The 15,160-nt window shown below is 55.4% G+C and overlaps 1 protein-coding gene across 3 annotated transcripts; it reads right to left on the reverse strand.

Moving 5' to 3' along the window:
- Positions 1-2,075: 2,075 nt before the first annotated feature.
- On the reverse strand, positions 2,076-10,855 carry spon2a (spondin 2a, extracellular matrix protein). Of its 3 annotated transcripts, none has more exons than XM_088604185.1 (6): positions 10,779-10,855; positions 7,831-8,065; positions 6,711-6,934; positions 4,125-4,316; positions 3,795-3,963; positions 2,076-3,027 (listed from the first exon to the last, which is right to left on the reverse strand). In XM_088604185.1, exons 2-6 carry the CDS (start codon positions 8,063-8,065, stop codon positions 2,852-2,854), a joined length of 996 nt encoding a protein of 331 aa, XP_088460311.1. In that variant the 5' UTR covers positions 10,779-10,855; the 3' UTR covers positions 2,076-2,851. The 3 variants fall into 3 exon arrangements, with proteins under 3 accessions (XP_088460311.1, XP_088460310.1, XP_088460312.1); XM_088604184.1 differs by lacking the exon at positions 10,779-10,855 and adding an exon at positions 10,571-10,716; XM_088604186.1 differs by lacking the exon at positions 10,779-10,855 and adding an exon at positions 10,523-10,676.
- Between the last annotated feature and the right edge of the window lie 4,305 nt (positions 10,856-15,160).

Below are 15,160 nucleotides of genomic sequence, written 5' to 3' on the forward strand. Positions count from 1 at the left end.
GGGACCAGCAGGGGGCGCTCACCCTGCGGTCTGCGTGAGTTCTGATGCCCCAGTATAGTGACGGGGACACTATACTGTAAAACGGGTTCCATCCTTCGGCTATCCGACCCAGATAGTCTTATAGGTCTCCCCAAATCAGAAAGCCCCAACCCAGCTAGTCTTATAGGTCACCCTAAATCAATCAGTGAAGACTGGGAACACTTGTACGTTATCAATCAAATAATAAGCAGCTAGTTAGGCTGAATTTTCTCTATGTACTTGTTACATTTATGTTCTTTTTTATTTTTCGAAATGATCTGTAAATTACTTAACAACTCACTGGTTTAACTGGTTAGGGTGAAATTGTTGCAAGGCTTTGGAAACTGAGTAAATGGCGCTTCGGGACCTGGGCTGGCCACCCGTGCTGTAACCCCTCGAACCCCGGTCTCGAAGTAGTGGGGGTGTTTCTAACTTCCTCTCTCCTTGGCTCTCAGTGGACGCGCAAACTTGGTTGCTATGGTCGGAGGAGCAGCCAGTCAGAAAATCCGGTTCAAGGCTGAGGCTTTCTGATTGGCCGAAGAGCTGAAGAGCCGAAGTGGATTGGCCGCTCAAGGTGACGGCGGGAACATGAATGAGGAGAACCAGGACAGACACATGATCCATTCACATGATTTCGGGTGGAGTGGTGGCACAGTGGCTGAAAGGTTGCTGGTTCAAATCCCGCAGGTGGCAGAGGAAGCCTACTCTCTTGGGCCCCTGAGCAAGGCCCTGAAAAGCTGCTCCAGGGGTGCTGTATAAATGGCTGACCCTGTGGTCTGACCCCCAGCTTCTCTCCCTGTCTGTGTGTCTCAGGAAGAGCAAGCTGGGGTATGTGAAAAGACAAATTCCTAAAGCAAGAAATTGTATATGGCCAATAAAGTGATCTTATCTTACCTGATCCCGTGGCAGAATGGCACCTTGTAGTATTTAAAAATCTTTTTGGCAAGCTGGGATTCCTGCAGTCGAAGCCCCATCTACAGAATGGGACTGTTCACCCCTACGCCCTGCCAGGACCCCTGGAGCTATTAAGATGCCCCCCTATAAAGGACGTGTCGTTATCAAGCAGGTTGGACCCCGAATGAAGGAACTGTGAGCAGAAGGATGCTGTCATGTGTGAAGTGGCCAACAGAGGGAGCCTCATGCAGCCTAACTGGCGAAAGGTCTGAAGTTTCTGCTTTGAGATCTAGGGTGTCCAGCTCACTCCCCGGAGAGAATGGGGACTTCTGGGTTTTGTTCCAACCCCTGGAGTCAATTAATCAATTGACCCGATACTTTTTCTAATTCAAGCAATGGCACAGTGGTGCGGTGGCTAGCTTTACTGCCTGGCGGCCCTGGGGTGCTATCTGTGTGGAGCTTGTCCCTGTCTCCACAGGGATTTTCCTCCCGCAGTCCAAAGATGATGAACAGGTAGGTTAATTGGCTTCTGGGAAGATTGGCCCTGATGTGTGTGAGTGTCTCTGTCTGTGTGCGCCCTGTGATGGACTGGCGTCCCGGCCGGGGTGTATCCTGCCTTGCGCCCAGTGCTTGCTGGGATAGGTTCTGGCTCCCCGTGACCCTTGACTGGATACAGGGGTCAGAAAATGAGTGAACGGATTTTTCTAAATTAGACAGACAGAGGATTTCTCATAAAGTCTTCAACAGTTTATGAACTGTAACACAAGACCTACACTTCATTCAACGTTAAACAACCCAAAAACCAGAGGACACAGAGCTGGACACCCCCGTCTTAGAAGACAGATTATCTTAGTGTTTTTGTAACTTTAACTAGCACCGGTGTCCAGTCCTGGTCCTGGTGTCCAGCACAGGACGTCCTGTTACCCGTTCTTGCCAAGATCTTGAGGAGTTCACTGTGCCAGTCTCCGGATCCGTCAGCCAAGACGAACTCATGCACAGGACCCCCCTGTGTCATTAACCCCTCACTGTCTGGGCCAGTTAACAGACATTGAGTCAAAGCATTTATCAGCGCCTTGCAGGAGGCAGCACCCAGGACAGGGGCAGACCCCTGCAGGACGGGATCACGCAGAGGAGGAATGTCTGCACACCCAGCGTCTCCTTGGTCTGGTAGAGAAAACAACACTCAATATTTATTCATCAGTTACACAGGTTAAAGTACAGCATACCGTATATACACCAGACGGCTGGTTGGGGTTGTTTTTTTTTAGTAAATCTCAAGTCTTTTCATGTTTCGGCAGAGAAACAAAAGTTCGGATTTTTTCTTGGTAGAGCGCCCCCCGGTGGAGCCCGCAGGAAGCGCTGGTGCGTCCGGCTCTGAAGGAGGAAGGAATGCGCGACTGCACCCCCCTCATGTGGCTGCTGGTTGAGGGGGGCAGGCGTCACGGCAACAGCGCTCTGGACCCCGCTGCTGGTCGGAGTTGAGCGCCAGGAGACCGCTCTTTCAGTGCATCAATTCAAAGAGGCCATTCAGCCCATCCGGCCCGTTTGCACGTTAGTAGCCAAGTAATCTGGGGGTCCAGCGGTTTTCTTGAAGGAGGCCAGGATATCGGTTTCAACAACGTGGCCGGGCAGCTTGTTCCACACTCCCGCCACCCTCTGTGTAAAGAGGTGCCTTCCTGTTCTCAGTGCTAAATGCTCCTCTCTGTAGTTTCCACGGCGTGCAGCTGGTCGTGTCAGAACCGTTGCTTGCAGAATGGGGGTGAAGTTGGGGGGGGGCTGGGGGGCAGGGGGGCTGCCCTGCTGTGACCTGTGAGGCGGAGGGCTCGGAGAAACGGGCTGCTTGCGTGCTAGTGGTTCCCTGCGTGTGTGCGGCGTGTTATAGTGCACATGCTGTACACCCAGTGCTGGCCGGAGGAGGGGAGCAGGGGGCCCGGCGGCCTCAGAGGCAGTTGTCGGGGGTGCAGGCGCTCTGCTCCTCCAGCTCGGGGCAGGGCGAGCCGCTGTTCGCCGGCTTCAGCAGGATGTAGCGGGTCCGGTGCCGCACCCCGCCGCCGCAGGGGCCCAGGCACAGCCCCCAGGATGACCACAGGGACACCTCGCAGTCCAGGGGCGTCTCTGAAAGGCAGGCAGGCAGGCCGCGCTGAGATCCGAGCAGCCTGTATCTGTGTCATGACAGCGGTGCGCAGTGGTGACAGCAGAGTACAGCGCTTGGCCAGCTGAGCTCGTTCCTTCATTTAATTCATACTTAACACACGCACAGAGCACAGAGACACACATAAATCAGAGACACAGATCACAGAGACACACATAAATCAGAGATACACACACAGATCACAGAGACACACAGACACACGCAACACACAGAGTACTGAGACACACAGATCACAGAGACACACAGACACACAGATCACAGAGACACACATAAATCAGAGACACACACACAGATCACAGAGACACACAGACACACGCAACACACAGAGTACTGAGACACACAGATCACAGAGACACACAGACACACACAGAGCATGAGACACACACAGAGCACACAGACACACACACAGAGCACAGAAACACACATAAATCAGAGACACACATACAGATCACAGACACACGCAATACACAGAGCACACAGACACACAACACAGAGTACTGAGACACACACACAGAGCACACAGGTACACAACACAGAGTACTGAGACACACAACACAGAGTACTGAGACACACGACAGAGTACTGAGACACACACACAGAGCACACAGACACACACACAGAGCACTGAGACACACACACCCAGAGCACACAGACACACAACACACTTACAGAGTTACAGAGACGCTGAGGCCCATGTAGACGAAGGAGGAGTGTGGGGGCGCACCCTCACCTGAGAAGTGCGGGGTGTCCGGCTGGGGGGGGATGTGGTTGGACAGCGGCGTGTGGCGGGATGGGGCTCGGCTCTGGCGGAGCAGCCTGATCACGGCCAGCGGGGGGAGCTCTGCTAGCCGGGGGTAGTAGAAGGAATTGGCGGGATGGCTGGGGTTCTGAGAGGTGATCTGGGGAGAGAGGAGCAGAGGGGAGAATTGCCACACCTGCAGGAGTCCTTTCTGCTCAGGTCCCTTTCCAGAACAACTAATCACAATAAGAGAACACTGGAATCATCGTGTCATCATCTGGGTCTGCGAGCGTGTTAAACGTAGCCGAAATCGGAGCTCACCCGCGTGATGTTCTCTGGCGGGTCAGTGGGGAAGTTGGGGGAGGAGAAGGTGAAGCCGCTGTCTGACCCCGCGTCGTAAGGGTAAAGGTTAAGGGTCACATCCTGTTTCCACTGGCCCCCCTCACACAGGTCAAGACTGTCGACCCCCACAAACCAGTCGGGGCTGGGAATGATCTTCACTAACAGAGAGAGCTGTGGACAGAGAGAGAGAGAAGACAGAGAGAGGGAAGAGAGAGGTATGGGGGGAAGAGAGAGGGAGAGCAGGGGATTAAGAGGAGAGGTGATTTACAGGCCTGACAGACGGACACAGCTTTGTAAATAAGAGAGCGAGGAGCAGGCACGTTTCACAGGCGTCGTGCATGAAAGCGTCTCTCCCGCTGTGGTTTCTCGGGGAGTGTCTCCTGGTCTGCTCTGCTGAGGTTACGGCACTACAGAGCAGGATGGGCGCCGGAGGCCTCCAGACCCCCCCGGATCTGCCGGCCGCGGCGTCTCTCGCCAGCCCCAGCGATCAGACGGGACCGAGGCGCCTCTCCGGGCGGAGAGAGATTTTTTTTTCTATCCGAATAAACTTTATTTCCCAGTAAACACCAGCAAACAGATGCACCCGACTCTCGTTGAAATAAAAACGTTCTCAGTCAGGTGACTGCCCGTTATCAGCCAGGGCCAGTGGATGCTGGGTCCGGATTTGCACACTGGAGTCCCTCCAAGCCCTATCGCTTGCTGTGGTCCCTGCCCTTCCCCTGGCTCCAGTCCTCCGCAGGGGCTCAGGGAACAGGGGTTTCCACTTCACAGCGCCCAAAGAGAGGAGAGAGGTGCCCCAGTGGTGGCCTGCAATCGGCGCACACAGCGCCCCCTGCAGCCCACTGGGCACTTGCGGTGCCCAGAGACACACCTTCCCTCCCGTCGGCGCGGCGTGGCGTGTTGGCGTGTTGGCGGGTGGGGGGGTTACCTCACTCCCCGTGTGCAGTCACAGGGTTTGCAGACGCGAGAGACAACGGGCGACTCCGAGTTTAATTAGACGCCCGATTGCTTACTTGTGCTTTCGAACTCTAACTAGAGCACTGTACGCTCACCGCGTCCTGCTTAGGGCCAACAACGTGCTATTGGCGACCCTGCACTCTGAAATCTCTCAGGCACTCTGTGAGCTGACCGAAGCATCTAGCAGTCCTCCTGTTGAAGAAGTGCCAGTGATTCACTTAATCAGCCAGCAGGAGCTAGACAGGACAGACGAGATTACCGCTGCCCGCCCGTAACCGAGCCGCCTGGAGGGCTGCACAGGGCAGAAGGAAGCAGGAGACCCCACTGCTCACCCCCAGGGTGAAGGGCAGCAGAGAGCCTTCAGGCCCGGGAGGTCCGGGCACCCTGGGGTGAGAAGAAGACCCGATAAATGTTAAGAGATGAAAAGGTTTTTAATGATCTTCTCATTGTCTGTCGGTTTTTGGGACCGCCCTGAGGCAGGGGTCTGTCGTGAGCCCTGTGGGACACCGGCCCCGCCGTCGGCGTCGCGTCTGAGCTCGGCTTGTCCTGGAAGGGTTGCAGCGATGGCAGTCTGCCTGCGCCAGTCGCTGTGACTCAAACCCAGTCAGGGTCATCGGGACGCAGGGATGTCCCCAACCCTGATCCAATTCAGGCTCTCTTGCACAGCTGCACTGTGGGAAGCCTGCCCTGTCTGCCCCAGGGTGTCCGGGTGGGAAACAGGTGTGAGGGGTTAAACACACAGATCGATCTCCGGTTTCAGCGCAGTGTCCTTGCCCCGAGACTCTTGTCTATAAATACCCCCCCCTCCCTGAGAGCCCCCCTGTCCTGACTCCCATTCCTCACACCCCTGGCCAGCACGCCGTGTGGCCCAGTGGGCTATAAAAAGCAGCAGGCTGCAACCACTCCTGCTAGGCCACTGGCATGCCAGAGCTCAGCAGAAACGTAAATGTATCCTCACACATATATAGCGCCTTTCTGGACACTGCACTCAAAACACTTTGCAGGTCACGGGGATCTCCTCCACTGCCACCAGTGTGCAGCCAGAGTGGACCAGTACTCTCCCCACACACCAGCTCTCAGTGGGGAGGAGAACAGAGTGATGAAGCCAGCTCAGAGATGGGGATTATTAGGAGGCCCTGATGGGTAAAGGCCAGGGGGGGAATCTGGCCAGGACACCCCTACTCTTTTCGAGAAAATCCCTGGGATTTTTAATGAGCACAGAGAGTCAGGACCTTTACGTCTCATCCGAAGGACGGCGCCTGTTTACAGTATAGTGTCCCCATCACTATACTGGGGCATTAGGACCCACATGGACCACAGGGTGAGCGCCCCCTGCTGGCCCCACTAACACCTCTTCCAGCAGCAGCCTCAGCTTTCCCAGGAGTCTCCCATCCCGGTACTGACCAGGCTCCCACCTGACTTCACAGAGACAGGCGCAGACGTCACTCAGCCCTCCCTGCCGGTAGCGCCTGCGCGTCAGGGGGGCCCTGTACCCCTTGTCTGCCCGGCTCCGCCAGCTCCAGGACCCGCAGCGCCAGCCTGCGCTCGGGGCGGGGGGGGGGGGTCAGAGAGAGAGGGGGCCGCGCGCGCGCCGGGGCTCTGCCTTACTCTGGGGTGCCGGGGGTGCAGCAGCAGCTCGGTGGAGCTGTGCCCGATGCCCGTGGCCAGGCCCGGCGTGCGGTACAGGGCGCCCACTCCCCTCCGGCTCCTCCGCGCCTCCTTGGCCTCTTTCAGCAGCGGGGCGGTCACCCCCAGCTCGGCGAAGCTGCACAGCCCGGGGCTCGCCGGCGCCCCCTCCTGCCAGAGCCGGTAGTGCCTGCCATGGCTGACAGCTGTGGAGATGACAGACGGACACACGGTTAACGGTGTGGGATTGGATTCGTTAAATTCAACAGTGCACAATATTATTCTAATGGCCAGCCCATGAACCTTAATCCCAAATCCATAAATTCCTAAATAATTCCGAGTGCCCTGCGGCCTGGTTTCCCTTTATTCTCCAGCTGTCTCCAGTTGATCCCTGGATCCGTTTCCTTTATTACCCACTTACCCCTCACCTCCCTTCTCCCCCTGCCCACCCAGGACAGAGCTGCAGCCCCTCCCCCAATGTGCAGCCCCTCCCACTGGCCGACGCCCCTTTCTTCTTGTTTGGTAAATAACCCCGCCCACTGCATAACCCCGCCCACTGAACAGCACTGACCCCGCCCACAGCACCAGCCATGTGGAATAGCAACTTCACCACAGAAACCAGGGGTGCCCTTCCTACGCTGGATCAGAGCGCAGGGCTGTCACATCTGGTTCCCATCACCTCCGGCTGGCAGTCATTTACGCCAGCCGCCACAGCCCAGAGATCCTGGGCTGGCCATTCTGTTCCTGTCAGCGCAGGCGGGCCGTGCTCCAGAGGTCTCAGGCCAGCATCCTGGGCTGAGGACCGTCTGGGCGCGGCTGAACTGGAGTCTTGACACGAGCCACAATTGCAGGTGGCGCCGAATGCCGCTCCTTCATCTTCCTCTCCCACCGGAATCCGGTGTCGGGGGAGAGCAGTATCCCAGAGGCATGCTGCCCTGAGCCGTGGAGCAGAGCGTCAGATCACTCAGGGGACAAAAGAGCCAGACTCGATCGCCCTGCTCCAGCTCAACCTTAACACCCAGGGAACCTCAAGACCTGGGAGGAAGCGAAGCCCCTGATCCTAGCGACCCCGCCCTCTCTCCCAGGTCACACCCTCGCTCACCTATCAGCTTGGACCACTGCGCGGGAGGGCGGTACAGTGGGTACTGTTTTGGAAAGGTCTGGGGGCTCCACTGTCCCGTGAACACCAGAATGTAGGAGGCGGGGCCACGCTCCAAGCACGTGGCCGGACGATCGGCTGAAGAGCGGACGTTGCCGGCCCACAATGCCATTTGCATCAGTGCGGCAGCCAGCAGCCTCTGCAGCCAACCAGGGGAGAGGATCTCTGGTGACATCATCTGGATAAAACAGCGTAAGGAAAGAATGCCATCATCTGAGTGCGCCACACGACGGAAGAGTGACATCATCTGCGTGAGACCCTGGGGTCGGAGCCAGGCTTGATCTCTGGGGCAGCTCAGGAAGCTGACAATACTCTCCCTCACTCCCTTCCTTCCCCTCCAGTAAGGTCTTGCAGAGGAGGCTGCCGTCAACGCTGAATTAAACATAACACAGCAATGTGATATATATCATCCTGCATCATCCTCCCGGAGACAAAGAAGACAGGGAGGCTTTTGAGCCCAAAGCAGACTCCAGTGGCAGTCTAATCCCGAAGTTACTTATTGCCTGTGATTTAAGGGTTTCTGGGAAAAAGAAAGTGTGAGGTAGCTGGTTTGAGTTAGAGAGGGTTTTTGCTGCTCAGTATTTCTCGGAAACAGTGAAACAATGTGAATCTGGAAGGAGATGTTAGGAGGGAGAACATAAAATATTTCGATGTCTTGCCGTTGCCCAAGAGCCGACTGAACCACCTCTCCTCTCCCAAGTCCAAATCTGCTTCTGCACTACGGCCCCTTGCAGTTTTTTCACCTCCCTAAACTGCTTGCAGATGTCCTTTTCCATTAAGCTCAGACGAAGCCCACGGAGTAAACAAGTTCACGTGTCGGGCTGCGCTCCGAAGGGAGGAGCCCCTTCTCCAGGAGCACGGGCCCAGTCGGTGACTGATCGGTGCCAGGGAGAGACAGGGCGACGTCCGTCCCCCTCTCTCTCTCTCACATCTGCAGCTCCGCTGCCGGGCTGGAGCAGTAAAACAGCGCTCTCTCAATAAAAGCCCAAGGAATGTGTTTAACAGCGCAGTAAAGACACGGCGCCGAGGGAAAGCTGGACAACCGGCAGCGAGGCTGGGTGATACTGACCGGAATCACAGAGCGCAGGGCCAGCAGGCCTGACAGATGATGAGGCACGCACACACACATGTGCGCACGCAGGTGTCCCTCTCCAAGCGTGCGAGTGTTCACACACGTGCGAGTGTTTTCACGGAATGTGGGGGTGCGTCCCCAGAAATCCCCCCCCCCCGTAGAGACAGAGACTCCTGACCAGCAACCCCCCACCACCACCATCCTGCGTCTGAACCAGACGGCGTCTCCATTTACGACCCGCCCGTGCCCAGACTGGGGTCCGCTTATGGCAGATTTTGGGGGTCCTCACAAAAAACAGGCGGACACACGGATGTGGTTGGGTACGGCGCCACCATGAGCTGCTCCGAGCTGCAGGACCCCCAGAAACCCGTTCGGACTCCCACAGCGGGCCCTCAGGTAACGCAGAGAGCGGCGCACTGCGGCTCTCGAACCAGCGTCCGAGAAAGCCCCGCAGGAGCCAGAAGTGGACCAGCCCAGCGGGAGGAGGCAAGCTGAGGGTGGCGCCACAGCGCTGCCAGAAGGGTGGTGGTCAGGGGTTCGATCAGTATCCGTTTCACCGGTTTCCCGCACGCCGGCCTGGCTGTGTCACACACAACCAGCACTGCTGGAGTTCCCAGAACACCACCGGGCCAGGACAGAGGGAACTCACTGCTTTTACTGTGTATACATACTCACACACACACACAGAACACCACCGGGCCAGGACAGAGGGAACTCACTGCTTTTACTGTGTATACATACTCACACACACACACAGAACACCACCGGGCCAGGACAGAGGGAACTCACTGCTTTTACTGTGCATACATACTCACACACACACACAGAACACCACCGGGCCCAGGACAGAGGGAACTCACTGCTTTTACTGTGTATACATACTCACACACACACACAGAACACCACCGGGCCAGGACAGAGGGAACTCACTGCATTTACTGTGCATACATACTAACACACACACACAGAACACCACCGGGCCAGGACAGAGGGAACTCACTGCTTTTACTGTGTATACATACTCACACACACACACAGAACACCACCAGGCCCAGAACAGAGGGAACTCACTGCTTTTACTGTGTATACATACTCACACACACACACAGAACACCACCAGGCCCAGAACAGAGGGAACTCACTGCATTTACTGTGTATACATACTCACACACACTATACACACACACACCACTGCAGAGCCTGGAACAGGGGAAACTCACTGCACTTTTATGCACACACGGTAAACACACACTGCAGAGCCCAGAACAGGGAAAACTGCACTTTTATGCACACACAGTACACACACTCACTGCAGAGCCCAGAACGGAGGAGAATGTAGAGTGTGCACACACACACACCACACACACACCACACACACACACAATACAGAGTCTGGAGCACAGAAGAACCTAGAGGAATCACAACCAGGATTCTGTCTGTCTGCACACACACACACACGCTCACACATCCACTCACAGTAACACACACACACATACACACACCAGTAACAGCCTGCCAGCCCGTAAGTCCAGAAACCAGAGGGAGAATGAAGGAGAGGCAGACCTGCTGCTGTCGGTACGAGGCGCGGCGAGTCAGAAAGGAGGTTCCTACCGGTCCAGCAGGCGGACAGACTGCAAGGTATCCCCAGACGCAGAGGCGCAACAGCCCCCTCTCTCTGGTCTCTCTCCTCTTTCTGCTCCGACTGTCTCTCTCTCCCTGCGTCCCCTCCCTCTCCCTCCCCCGCGCTCTCCCCTGTCCGCGGTCCCATGTATGGAAGGGTAGGAGTCAGGCGCCCCGCCCAGGTGCCCTGCGCACTTACTGCCAGATAACCAGCCGCTCCGGCAGCCCCAGAGCTCTGCTGCTCACAACCACAACATGACAGAAGACCAGGGCAGAGACCACAGCCCATCAGAGCCCCCTCCCTCCCCTTCCTGCCTCTCCCCCCCTTCTCTCGTCTGATCTCTCCCTCCCTCCACCTTCCTCTTTCATGATCTCTCCCTCCCTTCCCCTCTCCTTTTTTCCCTTCTTTCTCACTCCTCTCTCTCACGATCCCTCTCACTCTCTTCCTGTCCCTCGCTGTCTCTGCAGTCCTGCGGTTCAAAATGTCTGAAACATACAGCAAATCAAACGGCACTTAATACCTGCAAAATCAGACCTGAGCTCTGCTTTCAATCCCCTTGGCATATACTGGCCAGAATAACAGAACCCCCTATCTTCCCTGACCAACAGAACCCCCTGTTCTCCAGGAATAACAGAACCCCCCTATTCTCCAGGAATAACTGAACCCCCTGTTCTCCAGGAATAACTGAACCCCCTGTTCTCCAGGAATAACAGAACCCCCTTATTCTCCAGGAATAACAGAACCCCTATCTTCCCTGACCAACAGAACACCCCTATTCTCCAGGAATAACAGAACCCCTATTTTCCCTGACCAACAGAACCCCCTGTTCTCCAGGAATAACAGAACCCCTATTTTCCCTGACCAACTGAACCCCCTGTTCTCCAGGAATAACAGAACCCCTATTTTCCCTGACCAACTGAACCCCCTGTTCTCCAGGAATAACAGATCCCCCCTCATCCTCCCAGATGAACAGAAGCCGATCCTCTAGAATAATGTCCTGCGTCTCCGAAAATCCGACCTGCAGATTTCTGGAATGTCCAGCAGGGGAGGCTGTGAGGAGGGCGACAGTGAGTGGGGTTGAGCTGCTCTGTGCAACAGAGCCCAGGGGCAGCGTGGTGGGACCCGCGTTTCACTCAGGCCAGGGCAGGGGAGGGGAGTGAGGCTCGTGCTTCTGGTCAAGCTCTGCCTGCCAGGCGGGCCCCAGTCTTCCAGCCGTGGAGGGTATAGAGCCGTGACACTTTCATGCAGCGGTGCGCAAATCAGGCTGGAAGTGCTTCCCGACAGCAGCAACACAGCAGAGGCATCTACAGCCGTCCTCGGCAGGCTGGCGAAATCACGCCTCTTTCGCCACTCTCTCTCGGTCTCTCTGTCTCCAGGAGAGGTGGGGCGCAGTGGGAGAGAAGTTCCAGAGTTCGGGCTGTTATCTTGGCCAGGGTCCTGCCCTGGACATGAGGAGGAAGCAGGGACACGGTGGAGATAGCGCTTGCTTTGAGCTGTCAGTGATATCAGGGCCTCTCTGAGAGAGATGGATGAGTTGGGGCATTCTGCCCATATCCGGTAGTGTGCAGTGGAGTACAGTATGGTACACTTTTGTGCAGTATAGTACAGTGAGGTACACTATTGTCCAGTAGAGTAGTACAGTGAGGTACACTATTGTGCAGTAGAGTGTAGTAGAGTATGGTGCACTATTGTTTAATAGAGTGTAGTAGAGTATGGTGCAGTGAGGTACACTATTGTCCAGTAAAGTGTAGTCCAGTATGATGCAGTACAGTGAAGTACACTACTGTCCAGTAGAGTATAGTCCAGTATGATGCAGTACAGTGAGGTACACTATTGTCCAGTAGATTGTAGTACAGTATGATACACTATTGTCCAGTAGAGCAGTTCGGTATGGTACACTACTGTGTAGTAGAGTGTAGTATAGTATGGTGCAGTATAGTAAATTGAGGTACACTATTTTGCAGTACAGTGTAATACATTATTGCATTTCATTGCTCTACAATGTAGTAATTTCAGTAATCCCCCACTATAAGGTTTTATTTATTTGAGATGTAGTCATTCCTACCTGTTTTTTTCATTTAATGTTTTTTCATTAATTTCGCATCTCGTAAATTCTCACATGAGGAATTAACTTGCTATTTTGATCACAATTGACATACGTGTGTTAAGTGCGTACAGTACATGATAGTACCTATGTCATACTCAGTAAATGAGCAGGGGCTTTATTGTTTTTGTACCTGTTGTTTATGTGTTGGCTAATGACTTTAATGATACTGGAATGTTTCACCAGGAATGTTATTGTTTTCACACTTAAGTACCTATGAAGTGGAAGTTAGGCTATTGGCTGAAACATTTTCAGGTTCTGGAACCAATCAGAGATTATAGAGCACAGTGCACTACAGTATGGTGCAGTAGAGTAGTGTACAGTATACTATACTAAGCATGGTGAAGTATGGTATAAGTACAAAGTGGTACAATACAGACTCCAGCTGGCTCTCGCATTTGTATAGTACATCTTTGATTTAAGTCTTGAAGCTGCAAGCTTTACTTTAAGTTCCAGTGACCAGCCTTATTAAAGTCCACTATGGTATAGCACAGTAAAAACGCAGTTAGGCACCAGAAAGCAGTGAGATTATGGTGAAAGCCCTTGCAGCTGTGTTTACAAAAGATATCAGCCTTAGGAAACGGAGGCAAAGCAAAGCAAAGCACAGTTAACAACATGAGAAATCTGAAAACCAGCGCAGAACAACCTGTGGCTCCTCTCCACAGGACACAGCGGAGAAGCACATCTGGTTTCTTGCACAGCAAACTCACACAGCGCCTCCAGCCCAATCTGACCCCAGGGCTCACCCGGGATCAAGTATCAGACCAGGGAGGGCTGGAAATGGGCTGGCAGATGTGTTTCAAGGATCTGGAGTGCTGGGCTGTGGATGCGCGCCAGCTGTTGTCCATCAGGCAGACAGCTGGGGCTGGGGCTGGGGCTGGGGGGGCCGGCCGGCCCCTCTGCACCGTGACGTGGAACAGCATGACCTCACTCGGCTCTCGCTGGTAAAAGGGGTTTCTGCAGTTCAGCGGCCGGACAGAGCGCAGGACTGGCGTTCAGCGGCCGGCCGGGAGAGTCCAGGAATGCTTCCCTGCGGGCTGGAACGGCGCGGATCCCAGAAGCTCCAAGCCCAGCGGATGTGAAAGTCCTCGGACCCGGGGGGGGGGCTGTGGTGGCCGCCGCCGATTAAGCACGACCACGCGTCCCGGAGGACCGGGAGATCGGGTTACGCTGCAGGAAATGGCGATTCCAGACCTGTGGGCGGCTGAGCCGGGCTCCCACTCAGCCCCCTGAATCCTGCAGCGTCACGCTCCGGGGTGGACGGGCTCGGGAAAGGGGTTGGAAATCCTGTACTTTTCTTTAGCGGTTCTTCTCGGATGACCAAGTTCTGAGACATTCCATTACCTGTGACGCCGCCCTTCTGCTAGCTGCTCGACAGCGTCGTCAGCATCCAGAGACCCGACGCTCCACGCGCGGCGGGTCAGAACCCAGTCCGGGACTCGGCCAGCATGTCACGCTGGTCGAGTGTGGGACCCGTCCGTACCGCACTGCAGTCCGAGTTCTGTCCATGTGGTCTTGTATGATCCCGAGCCCATGCGAAGAGCTTTCATTTAGGTTTTGTTTAGGCCTGTTACGTACCCCTATGTAAAACGCAACACCTACAGTAGGTTACAACTACTTAGCTGCTTTCTGGCATCCATATTTTGGTATAAGCTCATACGGAGGAGTTAACTAGGGTTATATGGCCAACATTGTGGAATTGTGACAAGTGGAAACGGCAGGGAAGGACATTTAACACAGAAGAGGAGGCACTTCTTTACACAGAGCATGGTGGGAGCGTGGAACAAGCCGACTGACCCTGATGGGGAAGCCGATACCCCGGCTCCCTTCAGGAGAGGGCTGGAGGAGACTCTCAGATCAGTTATCTACCCACGACCAAGCAGACTGGCTGGGGCGCATGGCCTCCTCCTCCTGCCTGTGATCTCCTGCAGGGCTGTGCGCTGGGAGCGTGCCGGGAATTCTCCAGGCCCATTCCGAGGAATGCGCTGGGCTGGAGGAGTCTGACAGAGCTGTTGCTCGCGGGCACGCACCCACACGGAGCAAAGGCTTCAGAAGGAAAAAAAAAAAGGGGATTGCGTTGTTTTTTCCATCCCATCCTGCAGAGCCGTTGCGCAAGCCGACCGGCCGACGGAGGCGACCTCTTGCAATCACGATCCCAGCTGGCCCGCGCCCCCTCCCGGCGGCTCGCTCAGCCCCAAGATTTACGGCGAGAACCCAGCTTCCTTCCCTGACCGCAGCGGCTGGAGTTCCTGGAGGAGGAGGAGGAGGAGGCTGGGAGATGGATGTAGCGCACGCGCGGTACCAAACCGCGACAGGAAGACCAGCGCTTGTATCGAATCCCAGCCTGCGGATTTGGGCCCAGGCTGCAGATGCAAATTTCCCCACAGGCGGACGAGGGATTTGGAAAGTCCCTGTTGAGTCTTCTCATCCGGGCCCTGCCAGACCGGGCAGCCCTGTACCCCTCGGACAGCAGCCC

This window comes from Lepisosteus platostomus, chromosome 13 (assembly GCF_059453375.1).
Source record: "Lepisosteus platostomus isolate fLepPlt1 chromosome 13, fLepPlt1.hap1, whole genome shotgun sequence".
NCBI classification, from domain to species: domain Eukaryota; kingdom Metazoa; phylum Chordata; class Actinopteri; order Semionotiformes; family Lepisosteidae; genus Lepisosteus; species Lepisosteus platostomus.